Raw genomic sequence first — 16,474 nt, 5'->3', positions numbered from 1 at the left:
CTGCAACATCACTGGGGTGCAAGGAAGATAAACTAGGCTCCTCCGCCCCAGTTATAAGTCCTAGATGTTGGTAGGATCCTACTTGTAGGATGAGGGATGTCCTTGAGTAAAAGTAGTGGGAGAGCTAGGAGTAGCCCTGGTAGTGAAGCATTTCTTACCCAAGAGAGGCCAAATATCCCACTAAGAACTAGAACCATGGACCCCAGAAGGAAGAAGAGTGATCCAGACCTTTCTCTTGGTTCCTTCATGGCTTCATGGTTCATGGATGTTCCAGGGGCAGCAGCAGCTCAGCCCAAGCCTCTCAACTCCTGGAGATGGTCAGTTAGCCAAGAAGACCTTAACTGAAGTTATATCATTCAGGAGTGGCCTTAATATCTCCTGCCTTCTCCACCTACCCCTTATGTCGGCCCTGAAATCACCCCTTCTGGGCACCTATGGCAAGTTGGGGGGCGAGGTTCCTGACGGAACATTTCCATGACCAGCAGACAGGGAGTGAGAAGGAACAAGCCCTTAGCCTGAACCAACACAGCACTACAAAGGGGACGCCCTTGTGTCCCCACCTTTACACTTATATTTCCATTAGCCTTAGGGTGCTCCCACAAGCCCCCCCCTATATTTCCAAGTAACTGTACCTGAGCAGGAATCTCTCGTATGGCTGTCGGTAGGCAAATCCGGCCCTCCTGACGCGGACGTTCTCCAACAGCCCCAAGTACTCCACCTGGTGGCGACACCTCTGCTCATCAAACAGGTGCGGGGCCTTCTGGTCATTGGGCTTGATGCAGCGCACATAATACGGCTCCTGGAGGAAATAAGGGGAGGTCACATGATGTACAGGGTACTACCAATCCGGTGAGTCAGCGCCCTGCTTAATCTGGCCATACACTAACAGATCTGCCAAAGACTGTATCCAGATTTGGGCCTATACACACAGGCAGCGAGAGGGCCAGATCAATGCGCTAAAGTATTGTCAAAACTCTAACAATTTGAGTTTCAACAGACGTTTATTTCCCAGAATCCTCTTTATTTTTCCCAAACAGGAAGTGCTCCACCAGCCATTACAGGAGCCATGCGCTCATTCTTGGAAAACAATAATGTCTTTAAGTTTCACTTGGTGAAGTGGAAAACAGTGATGGGATCAACTTCCCCTTGAAAATAAGTGAAATACAAACAATGATGGGATTAACTTCCCCTTGAAACTGTGAAATAGAAAACAGTGATGGGATTAACTTCCCCTTGAAAATAAGTGAAATACAAACAATGATGGGATTAACTTCCCCTTGAAAATAAGTGAAATACAAACAATGATGGGATTAACTTCCCCTTGAAACTGTGAAATAGAAAACAGTGATGGGATTAACTTCCCCTTGAAAATAAGTGAAATACAAACAATGATGGGATTAACTTCCCCTTGAAACTGTGAAATAGAAAACAATGATGGGATTAACTTCCCCTTGAAAATGAGTGAACTAGAAAACAATGAGGGGATTAACTTCCCCTTGAAAATGAGTGAAATAGAAAACAATGAGGGGATTAACTTCCCCTTGAAAATGAGTGAAATAGAAAACAATGAGGGGATTAACTTCCCCTTGAAAATGAGTGAAATAGAAAACAATGAGGGGATTAACTTCCCCTTGAAAATGAGTGAAATAGAAAACAATGAGGGGATTAACTTCCCTTTGAAAATGTGTGAAATAGAAAACAATGACGGGATTAACTTCCCCTTGAAACTGGGTGAAATAGAAAACAATGAGGGGGTTAACTTCCCTTTGAAAGTGGGTGAAATAGAAAACAATGATGGGATTAACTTCCCCTTGAAAATGAGTGAAATAGAAAACAATGAGGGGATTAACTTCCCCTTGAAACTGGGTGAAATAGAAAACAATGAGGGGATTAACTTCCCTTTGAAAGTGGGTGAAATAGAAAACAATGATGGGATTAACTTCCCCTTGAAAATGAGTGAAATAGAAAACAATGAGGGGATTAACTTCCCCTTGAAACTGGGTGAAATAGAAAACAATGATGGGGATTAACTTCCTCTTGAAAATGTGTGAAATAGAAAACAATGATGGGATTAACTTCCCCTTGAAACTGGGTGAAATAGAAAACAATGAGGGGATTAACTTCCCCTTGAAAATGAGTGAAATAGAAAACAATGAGGGGATTAACTTCCCCTTGAAAATGAGTGAAATAGAAAACAATGAGGGGATTAACTTCCCCTTGAAAATGAGTGAAATAGAAAACAATGAGGGGATTAACTTCCCCTTGAAAATGTGTGAAATAGAAAACAATGACGGGATTAACTTCCCCTTGAAACTGGGTGAAATATAAAACAATGAGAGGATTAACTTCCCCTTGAAAATGTGTGAAATAGAAAACAATGACGGGATTAACTTCCCCTTGAAAATGAGTGAAATAGAAAACAATGAGGGGATTAACTTCCCCTTGAAAATGAGTGAAATAGAAAACAATGAGGGGATTAACTTCCCCTTGAAAATGAGTGAAATAGAAAACAATGAGGGGATTAACTTCCCCTTGAAAATGAGTGAAATAGAAAACAATGAGGGGATTAACTTCTCCTTGAAAATGTGTGAAATAGAAAACAATGAGGGGATTAACTTCCCTTTGAAACTGGGTGAAATAGAAAACAATGAGAGGATTAACTTCCCCTTGAAAATGTGTGAAATAGAAAACAATGACGGGATTAACTTCCCCTTGAAAATGAGTGAAATAGAAAACAATGAGGGGATTAACTTCCCCTTGAAAATGAGTGAAATAGAAAACAATGAGGGGATTAACTTCTCCTTGAAAATGTGTGAAATAGAAAACAATGAGGGGATTAACTTCCCTTTGAAACTGGGTGAAATAGAAAACAATGAGGGGATTAACTTCCCTTTGAAACTGGGTGAAATAGAAAACAATGAGGGGATTAACTTCCCTTTGAAACTGGGTGAAATAGAAAACAATGAGGGGATTAACTTCCCCTTGAAAATGAGTGAAATACAAACAATGATGGGATTAATTTCCCCTTGAAAATGTGTGAAATAGAAAACAATGATGGGATTAACTTCCTCTTGAAAATGTGTGAAATAGAAAACAATGATGGGATTAATTTCCCCTTGAAAATGTGTGAAATAGAAAACAATGATGGGATTAACTTCCCCTTGAAACTGGGTGAAATAGAAAACAATGAGGGGATTAACTTCCCCTTGAAAATGTGTGAAATAGAAAACAATGAGGGGATTAACTTCCCTTTGAAAGTGGGTGAAATATAAAACAATGATGGGATTAACTTCCCCTTGAAACTGAGTGAAATAGAAAACAATGACGGGATTAACTTTCCCTTGAAAATGAGTGAAATAGAAAACAATGAGGGGATTAACTTCCCCTTGAAAATGTGTGAAATAGAAAACAATGATGGGATTAACTTCCCTTTGAAAATGAGTGAAATAGAAAACAATGAGGGGATTAACTTCCCTTTGAAACTGGGTGAAATAGAAAACAATGAGGGGATTAACTTCCCTTTGAAACTGGGTGAAATATAAAACAATGATGGGATTAACTTCCCCTTGAAAATGAGTGAAATAGAAAACAATGACGGGATTAACTTTCCCTTGAAAATGAGTGAAATAGAAAACAATGAGGGGATTAACTTCCCTTTGAAACTGTGTGAAATACAAAACAATGATGGGATTAACTTCCCCTTGAAAATGAGTGAAATACAAACAATGATGGGATTAATTTCCCCTTGAAAATGTGTGAAATAGAAAACAATGATGGGATTAACTTCCCTTTGAAACTGGGTGAAATAGAAAACAATGAGGGGATTAACTTCCCCTTGAAACTGGGTGAAATAGAAAACAATGATGGGATTAACTTCCCCTTGAAAATGTGTGAAATAGAAAACAATGACGGGATTAACTTCCCCTTGAAAATGAGTGAAATAGAAAACAATGAGGGGATTAACTTCCCCTTGAAAATGAGTGAAATAGAAAACAATGACGGAATTAACTTCCTCTTGAAAATGAGTGAAATAGAAAACAATGAGGGGATTAACTTCCCCTTGAAAATGTGTGAAATAGAAAACAATGACGGGATTAACTTCCCCTTGAAAATGAGTGAAATAGAAAACAATGAGGGGATTAACTTCCCCTTGAAAATGTGTGAAATAGAAAACAATGATGGGATTAACTTCCCCTTGAAAATGAGTGAAATAGAAAACAATGAGGGGATTAACTTCCCTTTGAAACTGGGTGAAATAGAAAACAATGAGGGGATTAACTTCCCTTTGAAACTGGGTGAAATAGAAAACAATGATGGGATTAACTTCCCCTTGAAAATGAGTGAAATAGAAAACAATGAGGGGATTAACTTCCCTTTGAAACTGGGTGAAATAGAAAACAATGAGGGGATTAACTTCCCTTTGAAAGTGTGTGAAATACAAAACAATGATGGGATTAACTTCCCCTTGAAAATGAGTGAAATACAAACAATGATGGGATTAATTTCCCCTTGAAAATGTGTGAAATAGAAAACAATGATGGGATTAACTTCCCCTTGAAACTGGGTGAAATAGAAAACAATGAGGGGATTAACTTCCCCTTGAAAATGTGTGAAATAGAAAACAATGACGGGATTAACTTCCCCTTGAAACTGGGTGAAATAGAAAACAATGAGGGGATTAACTTCCCCTTGAAAGTGGGTGAAATAGAAAACAATGAGGGGATTAACTTCCCCTTGAAAGTGTGTGAAATAGAAAACAATGAGGGGATTAACTTCCCCTTGAAACTGGGTGAAATATAAAACAATGAGGGGATTAACTTCCCCTTGAAAATGTGTGAAATAGAAAACAATGATGGGATTAACTTCCCCTTGAAACTGGGTGAAATATAAAACAATGAGGGGATTAACTTCCCTTTGAAAGTGTGTGAAATACAAAACAATGATGGGATTAACTTCCCCTTGAAACTGGGTGAAATAGAAAACAATGAGGGGATTAATTTCCCTTTTTTCTCAAAATTGCTTAGTGAATGTGCCCCTTAGTTATAGGCTTGTGGGGCTGCTCCAGACCCAGATACTAACCAGTTCTAGTTCAGCGGTACTGACAGGCGACCCAGCACCATCAGAACGCACTGAAGCACAGAAGCGCTACTGGGCTCAATGTAGAACGTGGGTTATTTCAGTTCTGCACATCCTTGGCAGGGCCGGCAGGGCCGGGAGCGCTGAGTGTAATTAATGCCTCGGAATCACAAAGAATAAAGATGAAAGAGGAGAAGTGGGAATTATTTGCGCCGCGCTGGGAGGTGTCGCCGCCACTGTGTCCCGCTCTGCGGTGTGTGTGGTACCTGCGCCGGCAAAGCGCGGAATGAGGCAGGGAAAAGGCGGGGCAGCATGACGGAGGGTGGAGCAGAGGAAAGTATAAATGAAGCCTGGGTCGATCGGGATCCAACATGGCGCTGAACTGGGCCTAGTGGTCTCTAACAGAATGCATAGCAAGTGAACCCCAGTAACAGTCACCCTAATGTTCTCTCATTTAATGTTTGTGGCACAGTCAGAAAAAGAGGGGACTTGATCCCAACCATAAATGCCTAAGGCTGGGGCAGATCAGCTGGGCATTAATTAGCCCAAAGAGCTCCTGCGCCAGTTTCCCTTAAGGTCTCTAGTAGGCAGCAAGGGGGGGGGGGTCTCAGGTAGTTCTGCAGCATGGGGGGAGGATCTGCCTGGGGTGAAGTTACCCTAATATATATAAGTAAGAAAGCTTTATCAGAAAGGTCTATGTAAATACAGCCATAAACGCTGCACTGAGTCCTCTATCAAAAGAAACACAGGATTTCTTGTCTCCTTTTGTGTAAACATGTTCTTGGGGTATCTGACTTCCTGCTTTCCTGCACAGGCGCGAGTCTGCTCAGTTTGCTCCTCTCTCCCCAGAGTCGGACTGGGGGTGCAGGGCCCACCGGGACTCCCACCCCTGGGTCCTGCAGGTGCCCCAGCCAGCCGTGTCCCCTACCCCCCCAGGGGCTCCCCTAACCCCCCCGCAGGGCCCCCACCCGACGTCCTCCCCGAGTGCGTATAAATTGAACACGTCAGGGGTGGAACAGTCAGAAGGGGGAGCGCCGGTAAAGGTCGGACTGGGCTGCCGGGGCCCACTGGGATTTTTCCCGGTGTCCCGGCGGCCCAGTCCGACCCGGTCTCTCCCCCTCCCTTCTCCTCCCCCTCCCACTTCTCCTCTCTCCCCCTCCCAACTGTGCTGTGTAATTTGAGCTACCAGCAGCCAGAGCTGGGTGGGGTGCCCCCAGACAGAGTGGGGTGCCCCCAGACAGCTCTGTGAGTGGGGGGGCAGACACACAACTGTTTGGTACTTGCTGCCCCACAGCTCCAGCCCCTTCTCCTACAAAGGAACACTATGGAATGTCTTTATTGCCCAGCTCTGTATGCCCCAGCCCGGGGTGCTTCTGCCTGTTTGCTGCACCCTAACAACCCACCCAGTCTCCCCATAAATCAAACAATTGCTGCTGTTCATCCCCCCCCCCCACATTTCTGCCTCTTCCATCTTGTATTATTAACCCCTAATATCCCCGAGTCTCTGTGCCTGTAACCACGGCCCATGTCTACCAAGTTGTGCTAGCCAGCTTCTGATACCTGAAGAACAAATATAGAACCTCCAAAATTGCCCACAATGCCTTGCTTTGCATTTACATTTACAACTCTGAAAACCAGCACCTTCTGGTACCAGTTGCTTCTCTGTTTCCCGGTTGGTGGGGCCCCATCAGAACTGATTTGCTGGCAGTTTTTAGCTTTAAGATGTTTAATGAGCCGGCAGGCAGCTCCTCTCCCCTGCGATGACAGATAATGTCGGGTGAAACTGCCAGCCTGGGCCGGAATACGTCTTTCCCTTTATAAATCAGCTGCCACTTTGTCCTCGGTGACCTTCTGATAATGAGCAGCTCGGGTCCCCAGGGAGAGACACCTATGGGTGCAGCTCCACCCGCCGCCTATTCCCTGTATATAATAACCAGCCTTTGGCCTCCGCTCTCTGCCTCACCGGCTGGGATATTGGCTTCTGGGGCTCCTGAGTGAGATGCCTGGGAAGCTGTTGATGCCATGAAGTGGTTAAATTTTTGTATTATCTCGGGCTGCTCCCACTGCAGATCTTATATAGTTACATTGGGTAAGAAAAAAGCCCAAAGTCAACCCTTCCAAGCAAACCCCAGTGCCCATATACACTTACACCAACCTATCCATACACTCACATATATATATATATACCAATTTCTATTCTAGTAGAATGCATTATTGTTCCTGCTGAATTGTGCTTAGTACAGGGGAATCCCTATGTGCCATAATTTTATGGTATCTCTCTGTACAGGCTATGAGCAAACTTAGGGGGCTGTTCCTGCTGAATTGTGCTTAGTACAGGGAAATCCCTATGTGCCATAGTTTTATGGTATCTCTCTGTACAGGCTATGAGCAAACTTAGGGGGCTGTTCCTGCTGAATTGTGCTTAGTACAGGGGAATCCCTATGTGCCATAGTTTTATGGTATCTCTCTGTACAGGCTATGAGCAAACTTAGGGGACTGTTCCTGCTGAATTGTGCTTAGTACAGGGGAATCCCTATGTGCTATAGTTTTATGGTATCTCTCTGTACAGGCTATGAGCAAACTTAGGGGGCTGTTCCTGCTGAATTGTGCTTAGTACAGGGGAATCCCTATGTGCCATAGTTTTATGGTATCTCTCTGTACAGGCTATGAGCAAACTTAGGGGGCTGTTCCTGCTGAATTGTGCTTAGTACAGGGGAATCCCTATGTGCCATAGTTTTATGGTATCTCTCTGTACAGGCTATGAGCAAACTTAGGGGGCTGTTCCTGCTGAATTGTGCTTAGTACAGGGGAATCCCTATGCTGCCATAGTTTTATGGTATCTCTCTGTACAGGCTATGAGCAAACTTAGGGGGCTGTTCCTGCTGAATTGTGCTTAGTACAGGGGAATCCCTATGTGCCATAGTTTTATGGTATCTCTCTGTACAGGCTATGAGCAAACTTAGGGGGCTGTTCCTGCTGAATTGTGCTTAGTACAGGGGAATCCCTATGTGCCATAGTTATATGGTATCTCTCTATAAAGGCTATGAACAGCACAGCATCAGACAGAACAGTTAGATATTATTAAGGGTTAACTAAAAGGGGACATATTAAATAACTGCCTCCATGCGTGTGAGTTACAGAGCCGCGTGATCTCCGGCAGATGTCAGGGTGCCGCGCTGGGTGCCGCGCTGGGTGCAGCGGGGAAGATGGAGGAGCTGATAGGATGGATTACACCTCCATGTTGGACAGGCAGCTGTTTCATATCCATAAATAACAGATTGATGGCGTTTTCCCATTACTGGGTCACATGGGGTTGCACAGACAGATGGACAATTGAATTAAATGCAGCGTCTAGACAGCAAGCTCACGGGGCGAGTTCATATTCATTAACCTTTGTACAGAAGGAAATGGAAATGTGCAGCAGTGCGGGTTCATCCCGCGGGTATTTGGTTTCCCTGCGCCAGGGCAGGAGAGGGCAGAGCAGAGCCACCATGTTTGCCGAGTTTGTGCTACTACTGTCTCACTGGGGCCTGATAATGTGCCAGTAGCCACAAACAATGTTAGCCAGCCCCCGTGCCACTAGAATGCATAGGCCTGACTCAATCTGGGGCCGTCAGTAGGGTGAGTGACCTGAGCGCACTCACGGCATCAGGAAAACAAGATGGATATTGCAGGGCAAAATGGAGACAGTAGGACAAGATACAGATGGGGTAAGACAAGTTGGAGACAGTAGGGAAACATGGAGACAGTAGGACAAGATGGAGACAGTAGGGAAACATGGAGACAGTAGGACAAGATGGAGACAGTAGGGAAACATGGAGACAGTAGGACAAGATGGAGACAGTAGGGCAAGATGGAGACTGTAGGACAAGATGGAGACTGTAGGACAAGATGGAGACTGTAGGACAAGATGGAGACTGTAGGACAAGATGGAGACTGTAGGACAAGATGGAGACAGTAGGGCAAGATGGAGACAGTAGGGCAAGATGGAGACAGTAGGGCAAGATGGAGACAGTAGGACAAGATGGAGACTGTAGGACAAGATGGAGACAGTAGGGCAAGTTGGAGACAGTAGGGCAAGATGGAGACAGTAGGACAAGATGGAGACAGTAGGGCAAGATGGAGACAGTAGGGCAAGATGGAGACAGTAGGACAAGATGGAGACAATAGGGCAAGATGGGGACAGTAGGGCAAGATGGAGACAGTAGGGCAAGATGGAGACAGTAGGGCAGGATGGAGACAGTAGGGAAAGATGGAGACAGTAGGGCAGGATGGAGACAGTAGGACAAGATGGAGACTGTAGGACAAGATGGAGACAGTAGGGCAAGTTGGAGACAGTAGGGCAAGATGGAGACAGTAGGACAAGATGGAGACAGTAGGACAAGATGGAGACAGTAGGGCAAGATGGAGACAGTAGGGCAAGATGGAGACAGTAGGACAAGATGGAGACAATAGGGCAAGATGGGGACAGTAGGGCAAGATGGAGACAGTAGGGCAAGATGGAGACAGTAGGGCAGGATGGAGACAGTAGGGAAAGATGGAGACAGTAGGGCAGGATGGAGACAGTAGGGCAAGATGGGAGACAGTAGGGCAGGATGGGGAGAGTAGGGCAAGATGGAGACAGTAGGGCAAGATGGAGACAGTAGGACAAGATGGAGACTGTAGGACAAGATGGAGACAGTAGGGCAAGTTGGAGACAGTAGGGCAAGATGGAGACAGTAGGACAAGATGGAGACAGTAGGACAAGATGGAGACAGTAGGGCAAGATGGAGACAGTAGGGCAAGATGGAGACAGTAGGACAAGATGGAGACAATAGGGCAAGATGGGGACAGTAGGGCAAGATGGAGACAGTAGGGCAAGATGGAGACAGTAGGGCAGGATGGAGACAGTAGGGAAAGATGGAGACAGTAGGGCAGGATGGAGACAGTAGGGCAAGATGGGAGACAGTAGGGCAGGATGGGGAGAGTAGGGCAAGATGGAGACAGTAGGGCAAGATGGAGACAGTAGGACAAGATGGAGACTGTAGGACAAGATGGAGACAGTAGGGCAAGTTGGAGACAGTAGGGCAAGATGGAGACAGTAGGACAAGATGGGGACAGTAGGGCAAGTTGGAGACAGTAGGGCAAGATGGGGACAGTAGGGCAAGTTGGAGACAGTAGGGCAAGAGGGTGACAGTAGAAGATAGACAATTCTAGATTTTTGTATCTTTTCTTTATCCCCCCTATTCAGTGATGTTAATGTGACTATCTCCCCTTTATTTCAGAATAATACTGAGCTTCCTGGCCTGACCTTATCCCCCCCCCCCCCCCGTATCAGTACAGAGCTGACACTATCTCTATACCTGCCCAAGGCCCCACATATCCTGGGGACAAGGCCTGACTGATGGATCCGACCTTTCTCCTACATTCTTATATCCCAGTAACTTTATTTTCCAAGCACAGCAACATCACAAAATGTCCATTTTCACACAAAATTAATTTTCAGCCAACCGAAATGAAGAGAAAATTTGTTTTTAGGGTTAATAGGCTACTTAACGTTTGCTCTTTAGTACTGAGAATTCTAAGAACAATACAGTTATTACCTTCTAGATATTTCTAGATATGTAGTTGGACCATTGTAAGAATTCTCAATCTGGTGAGAAACCCTCCCGGGCCGCTCACAGGGCCAAGGTTCCCGATGTTATATATAAATCTGCGCACAATAGTATGGGAATGCCAGACCAATAAGGAGACAGGATGCAAGCGTTTTGCCCTAGGCTCATAGCAACCAATTAGAAATGAGCTTTAATGAATGTAGTGCAGAATGTTTAAAAGGCAATGTCTGGTTGCTATTGGTTACTAGACTGGGGGGAATATCTGCCTTTGTTTGTGAATAACAATTGAAGCATTTCCATGACATATCCCCCCCCATATCTAACATATATATATATATATATACAGTGCGCCTGTGTCTGGCTCTTCTTCCCATATAAGCCAATTGGGATTAAAATGACCTTGGGAGAAACCATTCTATTGTATATTCTATATTGTATTGCCCTGGGCAGGAGTGGGTAGGCACAACTGTGGGGACGGTATTGGTGGAGGAGCACATCATGTGGGCAGAGCAGGGGGGATTGTGGGTAAGTAGAGAGTGGCGTTAAGCTGCCATGTACTCAGAGTAGAGAAGGGTGTGGGGGGCAATAGACAGCTTGGGGTATATGTAATAAAAAGCACTAAGTTTGCCCAAGGGCAGTAACCCCTAACAACCAATCAGCAGGCAGCATTTACTGGTCACCTGTTTAAAAGCAAACATCTTATTGGTTGCTATGGGTTACTGCTCCTGAGCCAGCTTAGTGCCTTTTATGATATATGGGGCTTAGGCTTGTAATGGGGGGCTTAGGCTTGTAATGGGGGTCTAAGGAAGAGTCCATGAAGAAACCAGAGAGGGGGGAGTAGTGACCAACCTTGATGCTGCTTAGTTTGCCCATTAAGCAAAGCTTGCAGTCAGGTTATGGTCTATAGAGCTATTTGCCCAATTACTAGGAAGCAGAATGCATCTACATTTACCTTGGCCCCGTGCATACAAATATATCCGTTATTAATGGGTTTATCCTTCGTTACCCCACACACATGGGCTGCAGGCAGAATCGAGGGACCGGGGTCGGTTCAGGGGACAGAACCTTCTCGCAGAACTTATCAAATGGGAAGTACGGAACCATCTGGCGCCCACAGCACAAACCCACACATGTTCCTGGCACACACAGCAATAGCACCTCCCTGCCCGGGCACCGCCGCCGCCACAGGTGCCACTATTATTAGCAGCCAGCAGGATCTAATCAATGTCTCTTGTGCCGCAGGATAATTATATCCCAAGCTCTAGGCAGCTCTCTCAATAACCCCCAATAACCATCTTACACTCCCAGAATCCCTTGCACACATCCAATATGGAGGGAGGCTGAAAGCACCAATCAGTGATTTGCCCCAATGTTGTTACAGATGTGCCTGAGGATGAATATGATTATTTCCATACCCCCAGCCCAGCAGTGGCAGTAAAGGGGTTAAACGTAGGCGCACAGTGATGGTGGTTTCGCTCATGTCTCCCTGTTGCCATGGCGGCGAGTGCCCAGAGCGACTCCTTCATTGCCGCTGATTCTGGAGCTGTCAGTCTGTCCGACCCCAGATGATTAAGCCAAAAGCCGGGCAGATCCCTATGGTTCCCCTCTCATTGGCAGAAACAAAACAGCCTCACAAATGCCTGCCGCTGGCTGCAATGGCAAGGGATAAAGAGGCTCTTTATGGTGACATTAAAGCATCTGAGCCTTGGGCTGCCGGGGAGGCTGGGAGTTGTAGTTTAACAACAATTAGAGCCCTGCATGATACCAATAATGCAAATATGTACCGATAATCATTATGTATTAATGGTCATTCATTATAGAGCTATGTGTCAGTGATTACACAATATACAGTATATATTTTGCAAAGGATTCGGGGTTCAGCCAGATCCATATATCTATATATATATATATACAGTATAGAAAAGAACAGTAGCGCCCCCACGGGAATACGTGTGAAAACACATCTATCTAATATATACAGTGATAGACAGATGTGTAGATAGATAGATGATAGATAGATAGATAGATAGATAGATAGATAGATAGATAGATAGATAAATAGAGATGGATAGATAGATGATAGATAGATAGATAGATAGATAGATAGATAGATAGATAGATAGATAGATAGAGATGGATAGATAGATAGATAGATAGATAGATAGATAGATAGAGATGGATAGATAGATGATAGATAGATAGATAGATAGATAGATAGATAGATAGATTAATAAATAGAGATGGATAGATAGATTAGATAGATAGATAGATAGATAGATAGATAGATGATAGATAGATAGATAGAGATGAATAGATGATAGATAGATAGATTAGATAGATAGATACATGATAGATAGATAATGTTCAATCAATGTATAAATATGTATCCGTGATCTATATATATATGTATAGACAGATGTATAGATAAATGTATAGTTAGATAGATACATAGTGATCAATCAATGTAGAAATATGTAACAGTGAACAGGGTCGGACTGGGGGGTCCAGGGCCTACTGGGGCTACTGCCCTAGGGGCCCCGCATCCCCCAAAGTGCCCCCACCGCGTCCTTTGCACCCCCCCATAGTTTCCCCCACCGCACCCCCCTAACCCCCTGCAGGGGCCCCCAACATCCTCCCCTGAGCGCCACAGGGATTGGGCCTGGCCCGGCGGGGCCCACCGGGTTTTTTCTCAGTTCCCCGGGAGCACAGTCCGACCCTGACAGTAATCACTCAATTAATTCATATATATCAATGATTATACAATATATAAATATGTACCAGTGATGACATTACATATATAATATAACATATATACAGGAGAGATACTTAGTATGTGAGTATCAGTGATTACATAAGAAATGACTATACAGTATATCAGTTATTACACAATGAACATTTACCAAAGACATTTCTGGCCTAAGGGCCCAGGGAAAATGCCTTCTTTGCCCCAAAAACCTATAACTATTCCTGTCCCCTATCCTCCCCTAAAGGCCCAATTCCTATCCTGAACAGCTGGTTCTGTGGGCTCTTACCTTACAGGCCAGATTGTCAACCAATGAGATCATGGAGTTCTTGAAGAGGGTGGCGGCTGTCAGGGGGCGCTTGGTGACCTCGCTAATGCTGAGCTGTCCGTCTGGCCACATGTCTCTCAGTACAGGATCCTTACTGAATGGGAAATAGATTGGGGGTTAGTGAGGGGTAGAACCACACACTCACCCCCCCTACCTGGGAAATCACAGGGAATGGGGCCCTTAAGCACAAATCACTAAGGGTTAGCTAGAAGACTTTTCCTAAGGCCCAGATGTGAGATTATATATCACTGGAAAGGAATAAGAATGCTTTTTATATTCTGGGCAGTGTGACTTCCGGGGGTGTGGCCTTCTAGTGGGCGTGGCCAAAAAATGTTGCCGCAGAACTTTTTGTCCCTCTTTCTCATTTTCAAATGTTGGGAGGTATGGGCATGTAGGGTGCCATGATAGTGTGACCCTGTGTGTAATGGGAATGGGCTCATATAGAGCAGTGTGAGATTCAGCCACTAGATGGAGCTTGTGAGGTTACCCTGTAGCTGCAATACAGGAGCCCCCTGCTGCCTCCCCTGTAGGGGTATTACATGCTACACTATGCCAGTTAGACCCCCCCCCCTGCACATTATAGTACAGACCCCATGGGACAGGAGCAACTAGTTGCACTGGGGCAATAACAGCACCCCCTACTAGGGTGTCTCAGGAGATACAGATGGGAAGAGCATAGACAGGGAGGGGACAGAGGAAAGAAATGTTGATAAGGGGAAGAATAAAGGCAGGGGGGTCATCAGTCCCCTGAGCCCCCCGAGTTGCACCCTGCCAAAAAGTAAAATGGGACCCTAATGAAAAGATATTCCCTTTGCATGCACGGCCACGCCCCTAATTCACCCTGCCACACCCCCAATTAATACAAACCCCACCCATGATCCACCCTAATCCCACCCTCTTCTCGGCAAGCCCTGCCCCTTCCATGACCCGTAAGTCACACTTTCCCATGATCCCCCTTGATAGTGTAGGGGCAAAAAGGTAGCTGAGAAGAAGGGGGGAGTGGAGGTTGCTGTAAAACTGGTCAATGATCTCAATATTAGGGGGATATATTAGTTGCACCCCCACTATTGTTGCTGCAGGATAAGAGCCATCCATAGTGTATATGACTGGGTGGCACCCAAAGAGTGGGTGCTGGGGTTCCCATTTGCCTAAATATGATTGACAGCTGAGCCCCAGCTCCTTTTTTATTCTCATTTCTTGTATTTCATAAGTTCTTTTTGTTGCTCGGCTGAATGACACGGTACTTGCACGACTCCCACCCGCATCTGGCACCCAAGGGACTCTAATTGGGCCCGGATACAGCTGGCAAATACCACAGGTCACAGAGCTGCCACTCACAGAGAGCGGCTTAATGATTCCGGCTCGTTAGCGGGATGGAAATGAATGGGGGGGGGGGGTTGTGGGATGGAGGGCACTGTTTAATAAGGTGATAAAATACATGATCTAGGATAATTCTCTCGTTGGCATTTAGTCTCTGATGAGTGGCAGTGCCATGGCCTCACATGGCCTCGTTTATCCAGAGCTCTTTCACTTATTAGCAAGCTATTTGCCATAGAGAAGCCTTCCCTGCCTGGGGGGAATATATGCATGAATATTATCCTGCCGACAACTACACGTGTCACTTAGTCGGTGGCTTGCACGTTCCCAAGGGGGCATTGAGACTGGAGGAAAGGAGGTGTCACGATGAGCAAAGGAAGGGGTTCTGTACTGTAAGGGCAGTCACATTATGAGACTGACTGTTACAATCAGATCCTCGACCTGAGACCAGCAGCAGCACGCTATTGGCCATGCAGCCAGACCCTCCCACTCGCTTTCATACCTGTTATACATCAGGCGCTTGAAGTCTTGGAATAACGTGTCCTTGTTCTTGTCTAAAAATCCTTCCACCGAATATCTGGGGTCGGGGGGAATAAAAAATATGTGTAAATATAAAAGGAAAATCCTACAGATTCTGCAAGTTGGTGCATTAAAAAAATATTAAAATAAATATGTGGGTTATTTCCCCCTTATCATGTAGGTGGTCTAACAATTAGGTGTTCTACCATAGAGGTATATTACCCAGAAGGCACTCTGCCATAGAGGTATATTACCCAGAAGGCACTCTACCATAGAGGTACATTACTATGTAGGCGCTCAACCATAGAGGTATTTTACCAAGAAGGTGCTCTACCATAGAGGTATTTTACCAAGAAGGTGCTCAACCATAGAGGTATTTTACCAAGAAGGTGCTCTACCATAGAGGCATTAAACCAAGAAGGTGCTCTACCATAGAGGTATTTTACCAAGAAGGTGCTCTACCATAGAGGTATTTTACCAAGAAGGTGCTCTACCATAGAGGTATTTTACCAAGAAGGTGCTCTACCATAGAGGTATTTAACCAAGAAGGTGCTCTACCATAGAGGTATTTAACCAAGAAGGTGCTCTGCCATAGAGGTATTTTACCAAGAAGGTGCTCTACCATACAGGTGCTTTACCAAGAAGGGGCTCTACCATAGAGGTATTTAACCAAGAAGGTGCTCTACCATAGAGGTATTTAACCAAGAAGGTGCTCTACCATAGAGGTATTTAACCAAGAAGGTGCTCTACCATAGAGGTATTTAACCAAGAAGGTGCTCTACCATAGAGGTATTTACCCAAGAAGGTGCTCTACCATAGAGGTATTTACCCAAGAAGGTGCTCTACCATAGAGGTATTTACCCAAGAAGGTGCTCTCAAATAGAGGTATTTACCCAA

General features: G+C 45.0%; 1 protein-coding gene across 1 annotated transcript in view; it reads right to left on the bottom strand.

Moving 5' to 3' along the window:
- The window catches only part of LOC101733172 (unconventional myosin-Ig), a 91,816-nt gene that overhangs the window by 53,826 nt on the left and 21,516 nt on the right, over positions 1-16,474 (bottom strand). The window contains exons 13-15 of the mRNA XM_031904048.1: positions 15,561-15,635; positions 13,703-13,835; positions 633-799 (exon numbers count right to left, since the gene is read on the bottom strand). Of these exons, the coding sequence (XP_031759908.1) occupies positions 633-799; positions 13,703-13,835; positions 15,561-15,635 (375 nt within the window). The remainder of the gene's footprint in view (positions 1-632; positions 800-13,702; positions 13,836-15,560; positions 15,636-16,474) is intronic.

The sequence above is a fragment of the Xenopus tropicalis genome, chromosome 6, assembly GCF_000004195.4.
Source record: "Xenopus tropicalis strain Nigerian chromosome 6, UCB_Xtro_10.0, whole genome shotgun sequence".
Classification (NCBI taxonomy): Eukaryota; Metazoa; Chordata; class Amphibia; order Anura; family Pipidae; genus Xenopus; species Xenopus tropicalis.
Note: the sequence above shows the minus strand (reverse complement) of the source record. Positions and strands in the feature narration are given on the sequence as shown.